Below are 14,945 nucleotides of genomic sequence, written 5' to 3' on the forward strand. Positions count from 1 at the left end.
GGCGGCAACAATGGCGCTGCTGATGGCCGGTCAGCTGGCCGAAGCCCATATGCGCGCAGCTAAGCGGCAGTTGAACCGCGCCCAGCAGCGGCAAGAGACAATGAGAGGGGCACGGCCTCTGTCCGCCAACGAGAGGCCACATCTCCCCATATCTCCCGGTACCTCCCGGTACCTCCCGGTACCGCCGCCTCTCCCCATCCTCACCTGCCCATGCCTCCCCATACCTCCCCCGATCTCCCCCTCACCTTCCCCCAGACCTCCCCCTGTCCCCCGTTATCTCCACCCACCTCCCCCGATCTCCCCCTATCTCCCACCCCCACGAGGCGGCGTGGCAGACGCGGTACGCCGGGAAGAAGATGCCGTACGGAAAGTGAGAGAAGAGCCACTCGGGCGCGAGAAGCAGCGACGCGGCGGGCGCCTAAGCAGTAGAAGAACCAGACGATCACTTCCTTGAGACACGCACAGCTGCAGCAGCGACGCGGCGGGCGCAGAGGCGTTGCCGGGCACGCGGAGCGGGGCGGCGGAGACGGCGCCCCACGAGTCCATCTTGCACAGGTGGACGACCTTGTCGAGGCTATGGTCTGGCTTGAGCGAGACGAGCCTGCGAGATATGGGGAGATATGGGGAGATATGGGGAGATATGGTCTGGCTTGACCGAGACGAGCCTGCGAGATATGGGGAGATATGGGGAGATATGGTCTGGCGTGAGCGAGACGAGCCTGCGAGATATGGGGAGATATGGGGAGATGTGGTCTGGCTTGAGCGAGACGAGCCTGCGAGATATGGGGAGATATGGGGAGATGTGGTCTGGCGTGAGCGAGACGCGCCTGCGTGCGGAACACACCGACGTCCGGGGGCGGGAAGGCGGGACTGTGCAGACTACGGGGAGAGATGGGGAGAGATGGGGAGAGATGGGGAGAGACGGTGAGGTATGGGGAGAGATGGGGAGAGATTCCGCTTCTAAAGGGACGAGCCGCTGGCGCGCCGGCGCGACATCGCCCTGCTGCTGCTTGCGCGTCCATCGGCCGTCCTGCATGGGTTCGGGTACCGGGTTGGTAGGGTAGTATTGCCGCGCGGCTGCGCTTGCGCGTCGATATCGGCCGTCCTGCATCCGCTTGGCCGCCTCCTGCGACCCCTTGTCTTTCTTGAAGCGGGCCTCGTAGAACTCGACGCCGGCCGCAAACGTGGGGGCGCCGTTGAGAGACGACGCGATGATGTCGTTCAGGTTGGCCTACCTCGCCGGCGTAGGAATGGGACGAGTGGTGAGAATGAGAGTGCGAAGAGAGGGAGAAGAATGGGGTGAGAGTCTTCAAGCACGACTCATACACTCATCACAACAAGAGTGACTCAGGCTGGCCTGCTCGTCGGCATTCGCAAAATGCGGCGGCGTCGACCAGCCCGAGGAGGGGAGCTCCTTGACGGACTCTGGCCGATAGGTGAACCGGTCGATGCGCCGGTTGAGCTCCTCGAGCACCCACGCCTAGGGTTCGGGTGCCGTGGGGGTAGGGGATGGGTTCGGGCACCGTGGGGGTAGGGGAGGCGAGCTCGATCGCCGCGCTGTCGCCGGGCGCCACATTCTGCACGTACAGAATGCCTAACGCGTGTTGAACGCTCCGAGTCGGCTAGGCGTTCGTACTTAGCCCCCCTCTGCGCCCACAGGAGGCCGGCGTTGGCGAAGGGGTTGTCGGCCTGAACGACGATGGCGTGGTCGCGGTAGACCGTCTTGAGGACGGGGTAAGGGTTGGCGAACCTGTGGACAAGACTTCATCACTGGAGCACGAACCGCGGTAGACCGTCTTGAGGACGGGGTAAGGGTTGGGGGCGGGGCGGGCCGTGCCGACGGGGCGGTAGCGAGAGGGCGGCCGGCCGGCGGTGCGTGGCCGGCGGGCGAGGTTGGGGAGCTGAGGTGAGGGAGCGGAGGTGAGAGAGCCTGCGGGAGGAGGAGTGTCTAGGAAGTGTCTAGGAAGCGTCGAACCAGATCGTGTCCGCGTCGAGATGGAGGACGTTGAGGCGGTGCTTCACCACGAGCCGCTCGAGCAGCACCTTGCGAGCCTCGAAGAAGGCGAGCGCAACCTTGTTGAACATTGTGTTGTAGAGCGACGCCGGCCTGTTCACACCACCGCCGTGAAGAGACGCCGTCCACAGCTCCTTTACCGCCTGCACGAGGCGCGACACCTGTTCACACCACCGCCGTGAAGAGACGCCGTCCACAGCTCCTTTACCGCCTGCACGAGGCGCGACACCTGGGCGCCTCGAGCCGGCGCGGCCACCACACGCAGGCCAGCGAGGGGAGGGCGTCCCAGAGGGAGGTGCAGACGTCGCGTTCGAGGGCGAGGACGAGCATGTGGTAGAGGCCCATCGCACGGAAGTTGAGCACAAGGTTGAGCCCCGTCCGCATCGCGCCCGACCCGCCCACGCACAGCAGCATCACCTCGCCGTCGGCGGCAGACGCCGCGACGGCGCGAGCCAGTGTGTCGGGCTCCTCGAGGTCGCCGCCGACGCGGTCGCCCGGCACAGAGGGCACGTACACGCGGAAGGCGGCCGCGTGCCGCGGCCCGGCCGCCTTTGCCCGCTCGCGATTGAGCACTGCGAGCGCGGAGTCGCTGAGGTGGTCGCGGTACGAGGCGGAGAGCCCGGCGGCGCCAATCGGCGGCGGAGACCCGACCGGCAAGGCGGTCGCTGCTGACTGCATGCTGGATGGCCGTGCCTTGGCTGTCGCGCCGAGGGCTGCGGGAGCACGCTGCACCTGCGGCGCCGGCGCCGGCTGGAGCTGATAGGCGAGGAGCAGCAGCCCCGTGGCGGCGGTGCCGAGGCAAACCAGCGGCGAGAAGCCGCTGTTCGACATCGTCTGGCCTGCGTCTGCCGAATCGACGGTTATCTGGCCGCGCCGGGGAGGCAGCGGCCAGCCGCAGCCTGGGCCCAGAAGTTGTGGCTGCACGAGTTCCGCCCTTGTCCACTCGCCAGCGAGCCGTCGACGTACCTGCGCCCAGAGGATCGCGCTAAAGCCCACCCGACGCCGCAGCATGGAGGACATGGACCCGCCCGACCCGTCTGTCCAAGTGGTACGAAGTTTGCTCGCTTGCGCGGGCTGCTTTGTGCCAAGCAGCGCTTTTGCCACCAGCACCGCTGACTGGCAGCCCGAGCCCCAGCCTGCGGGCCAGGGCTCGGCTGGCGCGACTGCGCCACCCGGTCCACGCTCCGGCGCCACTGCGCCGGCCACGGTCGCCGGCACGGCCGACGACGGACCAACTGCTCTTTCCATTGTGCCAAACAGCGACGCTGCTTTCCATGATGGAACAGGCAGATCTGCCGCTGCGCCGCGCGCCCGAGGCGCGCGGCGGAGCATGCACCCTCGCAACCCACCTGGCTGCTTGGGTGTGACACCTCCCTCCAGGCCCGCCCGCCACGGCCCGCCCGCCATGGCCCCGTCCGGAGTGCCCTTTCCGAGAAAGTTCCTCACGGTGCTGCTCCTGCTGCACCCGCTCGCCTCCGCCGCCCTCCCAACTGCGCCGCCGCCAGCCCACCCTTTCCTCCCCCCTCCCTCCAACGACTTGGCACCGCCTGCTGGCGCCTGCCTCCAGCAGCTCTCGGCTGCGAGCGGCGTGGCCACCGCCTCTGCTGCTCTCAAGCTCGCCTCTTGCAGGCCTCCAGGCAGGCCTCCCGGGGCGGCTCTCCCTGGCGCCCCTGCCACGACCGCCAACCCAGAGGATCAGTCCTCATCGCGCTTCTGCCCCTCTTGCCTACATGCACGCATCGACGTCGACCTTACCACCCCCGCCGACAGCGCTGTGCGAGACATCGCCAGTACGCTCACCAAAAGCAGCCGGAGGCCGCTGCATCGTCCGACTCTCACCAGGCCCCAGCCTGCCCTCGCTGCTGCGAGCGGCACCATGCGCCGCGCCCCCGCCGACCCCCGAGGTCACGACGGCGGCGAGCCCGGCGACGGCCCGGTTGACGCCGATGCGGAGCGGCGCGAGGGCCAGCTCTCTACACTTGCGCCGAGTTCGTCGAGTTTTACGGCGAGGGCAAGCCGAGCGAGAAGGCGTGGGCGAAGGCAAAGCCGCAGTGAGCTGTCGGGGAGGCTCCCCGGACCCCTCCTGTTCCTCGGCCGTTGGGACGTCCTTCTGGGTGTGTGCTACGTGATACGGCTACGGGGCTTATACGGTACACGGGCGCGCGAGCATCTCTGTTCTTGCAGGCCCTGTGAGAGCCAAGATGTGTGTACGGCTCTACGACGTACAGAGGCTACTTTTCGTTTTCACCGTTTGGTTTGCTCACATCAAGCAAAAGGGCGCGACAGTGTGTACTCTCATTCCCAAGATCGAGGGCTCCTCCAAGTAGAGCGCTGCACATTTTACTTTCCTTCCCCGCTGTATACTGGACCGTAGCTTACTCCGACAGGGCGACCGCCCTCTCCAGGTAGGTTTGTCGCTCGCTGGCCGTCGGCAAGGCGTCCCACTCGAAGAATGGAACGCTGATCACCCGCCAGCCGGCCGCCGCGAGGAGGCGCCGCTTGAGCAGCGTCGGCCCGTTGGGTCTGCGCACGCCCCGGCCGTCGGGCAGGAGGAAGTGAAAGGGGCCGTCCACCTCGATCGCGATGCGTGTCGAGGGCGCCGCGGCCTGGCAGGCCGCGTCGAGGGGAAGGCCCAGGCGGCGCTGTACCGAGATCCGCATCGCCCAAGTCTCCATTCGCATGTCATCCCGCATTGGGATGGCGTTGAGGAAGGCGCCGGCGCCGTCTTGGCTCGCCGCCACGAAGCGGACCGCCTCCCGCCAGGCCGCGTGCTTCGCCCGCTCCCTGCCCTTGGCCTGCGCCTTGCCCTTCTTGCCGCGAGGAGCAGACCGCGATCCCGCGGAGCCCTCCGCGGCGAGCTCCTCTGCGAGGTCGCGCCAGTTCCTGTTGTGGACCACCGTCGTGAAGCGCCGCTGCGCCTGGTGTAGGAACTCGTGCTTGGACGTGAACTCGGCGAGGGGCAGCAGCTGCTCGGCCGGGACGAGAGAGTATGCGGCCGGAAACGCGAGAGCGCCTTCCTCTCAGCCGGCTCCGGCGGCCGCGGGAGGCGCGCAGCTTCTCGCCCTCATCGGGCTCGTCCCACGGCTCCACCTCGACGTCGGGGGGCCTGCCCGTCGTGCCGCCGACCAGGTCGAAGTACTGGCGCGCACTGGCACTAACACAGGCGGAGAAAGAATTTTACAACAAAGCTCCCTCGCACAACACTGGGCACGGAGAAAGAATTTTTGCGCCCCTGCCCCGCTCTCGACGGCTTGCGCGCGTGCGGGCTCGAGCGCGCGGGGTCCTGAGCTGCTTCCGCGGCGACCTGGCGCGGCGTCGATAGAGGCTGCTAGCTCCATGACGCTGCGCTGCGAAGGCCGCCGCAGTGTCCGCGTCTCCGCGCGCGGCAGCGTCACTCACTCACTCACTGGACACCGTGCCTCCAAACAATCAGTATCACTCATTTGGTATTGAAAATCTCTCTCTCTCTCTCTCTGCCTCCAGCTCGTGAGGAGGGCGGAAGTAGTGCTTGCATGCGCTTTAGGCAGAGCGCAAACGCGAGAGGCGCTCCGGCCACCCAGTGCGTCCGAATGCTGGCCAGCTCCACCCTAGGTAGGCTCCACCGCATCCGCAGGATGATACATGTAGAGACCAATGGGCGCACGCGCTGCGCACGCGCTCGGGCAGGCGCAGGCCGGCGGCACAGGTCGGCTCATGTCCTCCCATGGCGCGGCCGTCATCACCCCTTCAAGGTATGTCTGTGGGCCCGAGAGCGATATGCCATGTCCGCCTAAAAAACTCGACAGCTACTTTGAGTGTCGACTTTCTCGACGCACCGTGCTCGGCCCCGCTGAAAAGCTGGCTGGTGGTCGCGCGCGGCGCGTCAGCGCCACTCCGACTGGTCGGGCACCTCGGCTGGGTCCATCGGCAAGAGGCCCGCGCCGTCGGGCGGCCCCGGGAGCGCATGATGCCCCTCCGAGAGGCGCTGACGCCCCGCCGAGATCGCGCTGGTTTGGCACGAAAAACGAGAAGCGCGAAGGGGGGGGTCCGAATAAGATACATCATAGACCCCCCGTGCCTGCAATCTCTTAAATGACAATTTGAGCCCCCAAACCTCCTCATTTCTTAAAAGGTCTTAAAACAATCCGGCCCTCAGAACCCTAGGGGTACCCTAAGCGCTTTCCCGCCGCCCACCCGCACCTCTCTCGCACTTTCGGCGCCCAGGACTGTGACACGTGTAACGCTTCACGCGCGTCGCTGAGGCGTGCTGTGAAGGGCTCGCGTGATCGCGAGCATCGCACAACATCGCCATTTATCGCATTTTATCGCCAAATATCGCGCGGTATCGCGGTTGCGATATTGTGAAAAATTTTCGCTAGGGCAGGGCTAGTAGAGGCTATGTGGACTATAGTTGCAAAAAGTCTCGGGTCTCGCCTGCAAACCCCGCCAAAAACTGCGAGAGATGCTGTGTGTGTGTGTGTGTGTGTGTGTGTGTGTGTGTGTGTGTGTGTGCGCGCGCGCGTGTGTGTGTGTGTGTGTGTGTGTGTGTGTGTGTGTGTGTGTGTGTGGAAATGAATACGTCCGGAGGGCCTCGTGCGGCTCCGTCGGCACCGCAGCGGCAAACTGAGCGAGGCCGGCGCCGCTGAGGATGTACCCATCCGAGTCGCGCCGCTCGGTGCACTCCTGCTGCGACATGAACACGCCGGGGTCAGCGCGGGAGTGCGAGAGCGTGCAAGGTATTCCGAGCACCGCGTGGACACGAGGGGTACGAGTAGAGGGAGCTCCGGTGGAGTCCGGTCGAATACGGCCGACCACGTGTCCTCTTGAGCGCTACTTGCAATACAAGACTACGCATTCAGCTTCTGGGACACTCCTCCTCACTCGCCGCTGCGGCCGCCGCGCCGCCGGTTGACGCGCGGCGCGCGGCTCCAGTCGGCTGCTTGAAGCCCAGAAAGGTGAGGAGGGCCTGCGGCGGGTTGTCGGCAGGGAAGGCTGCGGCGGTCTGGCGCAGGTACTCCTGCAGCTTGTGCCGCCGCTCCCGCTTGGTCGCGTCGCTCGCGCCCTTGATGCCGTACGTCTTTGCCACCGGGAAGGGCACCTGCGCGGAGGACGGCGATGTCGTGCAAAGGTGGTGAGGCGGTGGTCTGTCGCGCTTGCGGCGCGGCGGTGTTGCGTGGCGAGGCGTTGCGGTGCAGTTGGGCGACGCGGTGAGGTGGCGGCTTGGCGGGAGAGGCACCGCGATGCCGAGCGCAGCGTGCAGCTTCTCAAACTCGGAGAAGCGGCGAAAGGCGACGGTCGGCGCAGCTCCCTCGGTGGCGGCGGCGGTGGCCACCTTGTAGCGCGTGTGCCCGCCCTCGTCGGAGAAGGAGGGGACTTCGATCAAAAGCTTGAGCATTCGCAACGCGTGCGGCGGCCGACACTAGGAAAAGAATTTAAACAAGAAAGAGCCAAACTGCAACAAGAAAAAGATCCTCGGGTAATGACGGCAAAAGTTCGTGATGCCACGGAGAGGACCCGAGAGTGTCCCCGGTGGACCCAATCCGAGGCGATTGCGAGGGCATTCCGGAGGTCATCATCGGCGCCATCGAGAGAGAGAGAGAATCCTTGATACGAAACCACGACGACACACACCAGTCGACTCGCATCGGTTGCCTCCATGAACGGCGGAGCTATTCTCGCGCCCACACCACACCTGGCTCCAACGTGGACACGCCCATAGCTGGGGACACTACTAGGTCACGCATGGCATCAGAAGTTTTATCTCTCACGAGTGGTCATGCAATGTTGGTCACCAATTTGACAAATTGGGTCCTCAATCGGTTTTAATTTGGTTTCATCATGGTTGACACTGGGTGGGTTCATTCTGAGTGTCAGGGGACCCCCAGATCGCGAGGAGATTTCCGCAAAACAATTTCTTCTTCGCGCTGTGAGAGAGGCTTGTATCTTAAGAATTCTTCTTCGCGCGATGTCCACCCCCGCCGCGCCGCCGCTCGCGCCGCCTCGCCACCGCCGCCGCCGCCGCGCCCTCGCCAGACGCGCCGCCGCCCGCCCGGCTCCTCGACCTCCCCAGGGAGCTCCTCGAGCGCGTCCTCTCTCGCTGCGACAGCCCCGTCGACATCGCTCGCGTCGCGGCCGTCTCGCTGCTCTTTCACGCCTCACTCGCGAAGCAAGGCATCCGCTTGTGGGCGCAAGAGCGCGGCTACGAGCTGCCGGCGCAGCCCGAAGACGAGAACTGCGCCGTGCGGTGGCTGTGCTATTCGGCGCTGCTGCGCGAGTCCAACCCGCCGGCGAGGGCGGCAGCAGGCATATCGCACAGCCTTTTCATCGACGGCGAGGGGCGGCTGTCGTCGTGCGGCTCTTCGCCGGACTACAATCCAATCCCCGGGCTGCTTGGCCACGGCGAGGGCGTGACGCAGCTCAACACGCCGACCCGCCTCCCGTCGACGCTGGGTGACGAGCGCGCCGTGAGCGTGTCAGCTGGAAATGGCCACAGCGTCGCCCTCACCGCCGGCGGTGCCGTCTGGAGCTGGGGCGATGGAGGCGTGGGCGCGCTGGGCCACGGCGACGAGCAGAACCAGCTGCTGCCGGCGAAGGTCGAGGCCTTTGCAGGCCAGCGCGTCGTCGCTGTGTCGGCTGGAGGCGTGCACAGCATCGCCCTCACCGTTGATGGCAGCGTCTGGAGCTGGGGCTGGGGATACTCTGGCAGGCTGGGCCACGGCGACCAGCAGGACCGGCCGCTGCCGAAGAAGGTCGAGGCCTTGGCTGGCCGGTGCGTCGTCGCTGTGTCGGCTGGAGGGTACCACAGCCTCGCCATCACCGCCGATGGCGCCGTCTGGAGCTGGGGCTGGGGATACTCTGGCCGGTTGGGCCACGGCGACCAGCAGGACCGGCCGCTGCCGAAGAAGGTCGAGGCCTTTGCTGGCCGGCGCGTCGTCGCTGTGACGGCTGGAGGGGCTCACAACCTCGCCATCACCACCGATGGCGCCGTCTGGAGCTGGGGCGGTGGGAGGGATGGCAAGCTGGGCCACGGCGACGAGCAGCGCCAGCTGCTGCCCAAGAAGGTCGAGGCCTTGGCGGGCCAGCGCGTCGTCGCTGTGTCGGCGGGAAGCGGCCACAGCTTCGCCCTCACTGCCGACGGCGCCGCCTGGAGCTGGGGTAGGGGCGAACGCGGCTGTCTAGGCCACGGAGAGGACCTGTCGAACCAGCTGCTGCCCAAGAAGATCGAGGCGTGGGCGCCGGGGCTGTGAGAAGGGCGTACCTACCTCGGCTGCCACCTCAGCTCCGGTCGCGGGTCTCTGATTGAACTTGTAGGCAAAAAATCTCTCAAAAAGAATTCTCTATGCGACGGTGTCATTCACGACTTTCGATGCCACCGTCGTTGCATACTTTATCCGGATATGCAACGGTGGCATAAAGTGAATCTGAATGATACACCGTCGCAAAACTGCATTCCTGGGTCGTGCGGAGATGCATCCGGTTTGGGTACCGGCGGATAGCAGGTGAACGCTAAGGTGGGTTTCGAACCAGTGACAACGCCCGTCTGGGTTTTTTGCGAGTCGAACTGCGGGATTCGAACTCTCGAGACCCAATGCAGTTGTGCGACGGTGGCATAAAGTGAATGATACAGCGTCGCACTCTAAAATTGAAACGAAGGCGCACCGACCTCCTCCCTTGTCTAGAGGGTACCCAGCCTCCGGGCCGGTGACGGTGTGCGGAGAGCGAACCTTAACGACCGCTGGCGGAGAGAAATGGAACGTCGGGTACATGTCAGGCATGCGGTGCTCCCCGGGAAGCGGGGGTGTCGCAGCTACCTGCAACTCCGGGAAGGTTGGCAACACCCTCTCGGAGGGCATCACCACCACCATCGTCGACCTGATTCCGCGTGAGGACTACGCAATCTCCTTCTGGCAGGCCCACGGCGGCTTCGCCGTTGGCGCCCCCGGTACGTACTCCAAGACCCCGATCGACGCAATGCAAGGGTGGAAGGTGGAGATCACGCCGTCGGGCGGGACTGCAGTGGCAGAGATTACCCCCGGGTCGCCGTACCTCGGCGAGGACAAGCTCCGGGAGGGACTGCAGTCGGCGTGGGAGCGGGTGTCCGTCCCGTTCACGGCGAAACTGCCCTGCCCTGCCCTGCCCTGCCCTGCCGTACACCCGTATGCGCCCTGCCCGCACACTCTGCCGCACAACTGCCCTGCCCGATCCCCTACCTGCCCCGGGTGTGAAACCCACACCGCCCTGCCCCGCCCAGCCCACACTGCCCAGCTGTGAATACCTGCCCGCTCGCGAGGTCTCGGAGAAACTTGGGGTACCCGGATCATCCGTGCCAGCGGCCAGCCGCGCCCCCGCCGCCGCCAGCCCCGCTGCGGCCGCCTCGGCGCAACCGCCCACCACACAGGGATTTTAAGGTAAGGTAAGGCAAGGTAAGGTAGATTTCTCCACACACACAAAGTGGTGGGGCAAGGGGGGGCGACCCTCGCATCTCCACGCCCGGACACGGGCAGGAGCCCCACGGTAAGGTAAGTGTGGAGTGTCTGTGTGGTGCTAGCCGTCGCCCACCCTTGGGCGTCTGCCTTTGTGTTTTTGTGGAAGTTTTCTCCTGTTTTCTCCGTTGTAAAGTCTTGCAACGGACTTTAAATTCTTTTTTCAACAATGAGACGAATGACGATCGATCCTCCTCATCGCGAATTGCGTCGGCCTCCCTACCTGTCGACCCGGTACCTGTGTGTGACTTTAAACCAAGTGTCAGCATGCTGGTGTTGCCTCAAGGGTAAAATTCCGTCACCGCGTCGAGAAGAGGCACCCGCCGATGGCGAAAAGGAGAGTAAGAGGGCAAGGGGAGGTGGCGTCGTCGAAAGGGCGGTAGATCCAGTCGATGCCATCTGAGGTCGGCTCACGCCGTGGCCAGGCGGCGCTCCATCTCGGTGATGAGGCCGAGAGGTACCTCGCCCGCCTCACCAAAGGCGAGGCACACCTAGGGAAGGGAAGGGAAGGGAAGGTGAGGTACACTTCTCCACACACAACGGCCAGCGGTGGGGCAAGGGGGGCGTCCCTCGCAACTCCTCACCCAGACACGGGCAGGAGCCCCACGTTGTGTGTGTGCGTGCGTGCGTGCGTGTGTGTGTGTGTGTGTGTGTGTGTGTGTGTGTGTGTGTGGAGAGAGCGAGAGAGAGAGAGAGAGAGAGAGAGAGAGAGAGAGAGAGAGAGAGAGAGAGAGAGAGAGAGAGAGAGGGAGAGCGAGAGGGAGAGCGAGAGAGAGAGAGAGAGAGAGAGAGAGAGCGAGAGCGAGAGTGAGAGAGAGAGAGAGAGAGAGAGAGAGAGAGAGAGAAAGAGCGAGAGCGAGAGCGAGAGAGAGAGAGAGAGAGAGAGAGAGAGAGAGACAGAGAGAGCCTTCCTTTATGCGGCACACCTCGACAAGCGGCGCCACCCGCGCCTCCGCCTCCGCCTCAAGGTACCGGTTCTGCACGAGCCTGCAGAAGGGATAGAGACGGGGAGAGAGATGGGGAGATGGGGGGGAGATCTAGGCGTGCGGCGGCGAGAGGCGGCGAGAGACGGGGAGAGAGATGGGGAGATGGGGGGGAGATCTAGGCGTGCGGCGGCGAGAGGCGGCGAGAGACGGGGAGAGAGATGGGGAGATGGGGGGGAGATCTAGGCGTGCGGCGGCGAGAGGCGGCGAGAGACGGGGAGAGAGATGGGGGAGAGATGGGGAGATCTCGGCGCGCGAGCCGCGGCGGCGGTCGCGCGACGTGCAGCAGCTTATCGTAGTAGTGGTCGACCTAAGCAAAAAAAGAAACACCTGCTTAGGTGTTTCTTTTTTGCTTAGCTTATCGTAGTAGTGGTCGACCATGGAGGCCGAGCCGCCGCCGCTGGCCTGGTAGGCGGGGGAGTGTGAGGGAAGGTGATGGCAGGTGAGGGAAAGTGAGAGAATGTGAGGGAGGTTGTGAGGAAGGTGAGGGAAGGACACACACACACGCACGCACGCACGCACGCACGCACGCACGCACGCACGCACGCACGCACGCACACACACACACACACACACACACACACGCACACACACACACACACGCGAGGTGTTGGTGGGGCAAGGGCCGGGCTAGTCCCTCGCGACTCCACGTCTACACGGCAAAGCCCCCGCGCGTTTGGGGGAGGGCTGGATCAAAGAGCCTGGTATTCCTCGAAACGCTCCTCTGTCGCGTGCCTCCACACCTAAATCAAGAAAGGACAGGCGGCCGAAGCTGACTACTAGGGAGATGCGAGGAGAGACTCCACGAGATCACGGGAGAGGAAGGGAGATGCGAGGGCGATAAAGATCACGGGAGATCACGGGAGATGCAGGGATCACGGGAGATGAAGGGAGACGCGAGGGAGATTCAGATCACGGGGGATATAAGGAGATGCGAGGGAGATTCAGATCACGGGAGATGAAGGGAGCTGAGGGAGATGCGAGGGAGATACTCCGCACCTCTTCCTGCGTCGCCGGCCGGGGCGTCTGGTCGACACTGAGCGGCGCGCCGACGTGCCGATTGTACTGGTAGCCTGCATCGTGCATGCCACGCGTCAGGGTGAGTCCATAGTGCGGATGAAGATCGGTCGGTGCCATCGGGTGTTCTCGTTGTCTGGTGGCGCGTGGGTGGCTTGTTCAGAGTGTCCGACGCTTCGACTGTGACACCCTCTCGCGCCGTGGGCGCGCTTCTTCTCCTCTCGGCTAGTCACTCGCGCGGGGTCACTCCCGGGAGAGGGTCCCATGCCACCAACAGAGTCTATAGTGTGCCTGTCCTCTCGACTGTTCGCGGCGGGCGAAAGGCCACGGGTGTGCGGTTGTGTGAGAGTGTCGTGCGATTTCGGAGAGTTGAAGGCCCCCGGAGGCTGCACAAGAGGGGGGGGGGGGGGCGGGGGGAGGGGGGGTGCGTGAGTGCGGTGTCGTGATGTCTGTTCCCAATACACGGGCTACGAATACCGTGAGTACTGGGAGTCCTCTCTAGCTGGAGTTGGAGTGCAAAGATGGTTGAGTGCGTGTCCTCTGAGCGCCAATTGGAGTGCAAGGATGCGTACGAAGTGCCGTTCAGCCTCTAGGACTGGTAGCATCGGACGACCCCGACCTCGCCGCTCGCCTGACAGTGTCCAATTTTGGGCGAATACATACATGCGAGAGCGGATGAGTGACCCATTTCGGATGACTAATCAGGGCCGACGTCGCCGCAGCGCCTCCTAGTGCCTCGGACGTGGCTCAGCGAACTCTCTTGCATCTCTCGGCCATCTCCCGGCCATCTCTCGGCCATCTCTCGGTCATCTCTCGGTCATCTGTCGGCTATCTCTCGGCTATCTCTCGGCCATATCTCCCGGCGTTTCCGGCCATGTGTCACGGCCATATCTCCCGGCCATCTCTCCCGGCGGATCGCTCGCCTCCAGTCGATCGGCCCACCTCGGCCAGAGCAGCTCGGGCGACGTGCGCGCCTGTTGACTCACACTCAACATTAATAGTGAATGCACGAGGAAGGACCTCGTCTGCCTCGGCCAGAACAGCTCGGCCGGCGTGCGCGCCTCCGGCGGCGCGGCGTTGCCGTTGGCCGAGCAGCTGACGAGCGAGATCATGCGCAGGGCGTCTTCGACCACCGCTGGCGCCGCGCCTGAGTGGCTCATCAGCAACGGCTCGAGTTGCAAGGCCTTACCCCCCCCCCCCCCCCTGCACAAGGCACTCCTCTCCGCTGTACACTGCAGCCGGCCCCGTGGACCCTCCACGGGCCAGTCTGCCGTGAGAGCGTCGGTGGGAAGAGAGCGCAAGGGGTTGTGCAAGGCAGACCTCAAGGTGAGGAGAGGAGGTCGCTGGGAGGTGGTCGGGGGGACCGACGGTTCTGGAGGGCTCCGTGTTTGATTCGCTGAGGCCGTGAGGCGGCGCCGATGGGGAGCTGTGCTATGCCGTGGATGGGCCGCGGGACGGGTGGACGGGTGGCGGACGGGTGGCGGACGCTTGGCGGACTGGTGGTGAACGGGTGGTGGTTGTGGACGGGGGGTTGTGGACGGGAGGTTGTGGTGGGTGCGGCGGCGCCGAGGGAGAGCTGTGGATGCCGTGGGTGGCCGTGGACGAGTGGTGAACGGGTGGTGAGCCGGTTGTGGACGGGTGGTGGACGGGCGGTGGTGGGTGAGGCGTCAGCGCTCTTGGGCGTGTGGCCGGCCGTCAGTGCACTGGACGCGTCTCGGATGTGCTCGCGCCGGCGTCGCTCATGATCTGCCTCGCGTTGGCGTAGGTCCGGCACGTCTTTGGGAAGTACTTCTTGTCGTCTGCGTCGTGCAGCAGAGCCGCTAGGCGGACCGCCAGCGCTCGAGCCTCCGAAAGCGGCAGAGCCGCCGCTGCCACCGCAGCTTCAGCGTGATGAAGGACCGCGGCAGCGTGGCCGGCGCCGTGCGAGTCGTCGATGCCCGTCTCGAGGCAAAGCTGGATGAGCCCGCCGATGGCGCGCGCCACGGTCGCGTCCGCCTCGGCGACAGGCATAGTGGCGCCACTTCCCGAGCGTCGGCTTGCGCCGGAGCGCCGCAGCCAAGAGCCTCCCGCCCCCCCCCTGCCGCGCGGCCGCCCTTCCCGACAATACCCCCTTCCCCGCCCTAAACCCCGACAGCGAAGCCCGCGCCGCGCGCGGCACCACCACCGACTCTACCTCCGACCCCAGGGCCTAGGCGGCCCGCCATGAAATCTAGCCGTGTGTGCTGGCGTCCGGGTCCCAGCCGGTCTCAGACCTAGACCCTATATTCCAGGATGGCATTCTTCGAAATAGGATGGGCGCCGCAGCGGCCCGTAGCGGCGCCCCCTGCGTGCCCCCGGCCACCCCGGGGCTATGGGACACCCCCCCGGCCATCGGGGATGCTTGGTTCATCCATTACCCCATTTAGGGGCGGCGACGGCGGTGGTGCGGACGGGGGCGGGCTCGGTGGCGGCGGTGAGGGCGGCGGTGCG

At 65.2% G+C, this 14,945-nt stretch overlaps 5 protein-coding genes across 5 annotated transcripts in view; 1 reads left to right on the plus strand and 4 right to left on the minus strand.

Annotated features, from left to right (window-relative positions):
* Window positions 1-3,290, minus strand: part of EMIHUDRAFT_232076 (hypothetical protein) — a gene marked incomplete at both ends in the record, with an annotated part of 3,558 nt that extends 268 nt beyond the window's left edge. The window contains 9 exons of the mRNA XM_005783677.1: window positions 345-418; window positions 1,049-1,231; window positions 1,421-1,480; window positions 1,588-1,750; window positions 1,976-2,107; window positions 2,244-2,482; window positions 2,588-2,878; window positions 2,981-3,150; window positions 3,221-3,290. Coding sequence (XP_005783734.1) covers window positions 345-418; window positions 1,049-1,231; window positions 1,421-1,480; window positions 1,588-1,750; window positions 1,976-2,107; window positions 2,244-2,482; window positions 2,588-2,878; window positions 2,981-3,150; window positions 3,221-3,290 — 1,382 coding nt within the window. The remainder of the gene's footprint in view (window positions 1-344; window positions 419-1,048; window positions 1,232-1,420; window positions 1,481-1,587; window positions 1,751-1,975; window positions 2,108-2,243; window positions 2,483-2,587; window positions 2,879-2,980; window positions 3,151-3,220) is intronic.
* Window positions 3,291-3,419: 129 nt separating this feature from the next.
* Window positions 3,420-4,069, plus strand: EMIHUDRAFT_232077 (hypothetical protein; the record flags this gene model as incomplete). Its single annotated transcript, XM_005783678.1, has 2 exons — window positions 3,420-3,804; window positions 3,978-4,069. The coding sequence occupies 2 exons, from the start codon at window positions 3,420-3,422 to the stop codon at window positions 4,067-4,069; spliced, it is 477 nt and encodes a 158-aa protein (XP_005783735.1).
* A 320-nt stretch (window positions 4,070-4,389) lies between these two features.
* EMIHUDRAFT_232078 (hypothetical protein) lies at window positions 4,390-5,352 on the minus strand (the record flags this gene model as incomplete). The annotated part of the gene is made up of 4 exons (XM_005783679.1): window positions 4,390-5,031; window positions 5,105-5,168; window positions 5,219-5,246; window positions 5,319-5,352. 4 exons carry the CDS (start codon window positions 5,350-5,352, stop codon window positions 4,390-4,392), a joined length of 768 nt encoding a protein of 255 aa, XP_005783736.1.
* Window positions 5,353-12,151: 6,799 nt separating this feature from the next.
* On the minus strand, window positions 12,152-13,636 carry EMIHUDRAFT_232082 (hypothetical protein; the record flags this gene model as incomplete). The annotated part of the gene is made up of 3 exons (XM_005783680.1): window positions 12,152-12,202; window positions 12,459-12,612; window positions 13,419-13,636. The coding sequence occupies 3 exons, from the start codon at window positions 13,634-13,636 to the stop codon at window positions 12,152-12,154; spliced, it is 423 nt and encodes a 140-aa protein (XP_005783737.1).
* Window positions 13,637-14,171: 535 nt separating this feature from the next.
* On the minus strand, window positions 14,172-14,486 carry EMIHUDRAFT_232083 (hypothetical protein; the record flags this gene model as incomplete). The annotated part of the gene is made up of 1 exon (XM_005783681.1): window positions 14,172-14,486. The coding sequence occupies one exon, from the start codon at window positions 14,484-14,486 to the stop codon at window positions 14,172-14,174; it is 315 nt and encodes a 104-aa protein (XP_005783738.1).
* Window positions 14,487-14,945: the final 459 nt, after the last annotated feature.

This window comes from Emiliania huxleyi, assembly GCF_000372725.1.
Source record: "Emiliania huxleyi CCMP1516 chromosome Unknown EMIHUscaffold_178, whole genome shotgun sequence".
Taxonomy (NCBI): Eukaryota; Haptophyta; order Isochrysidales; family Noelaerhabdaceae; genus Emiliania; species Emiliania huxleyi.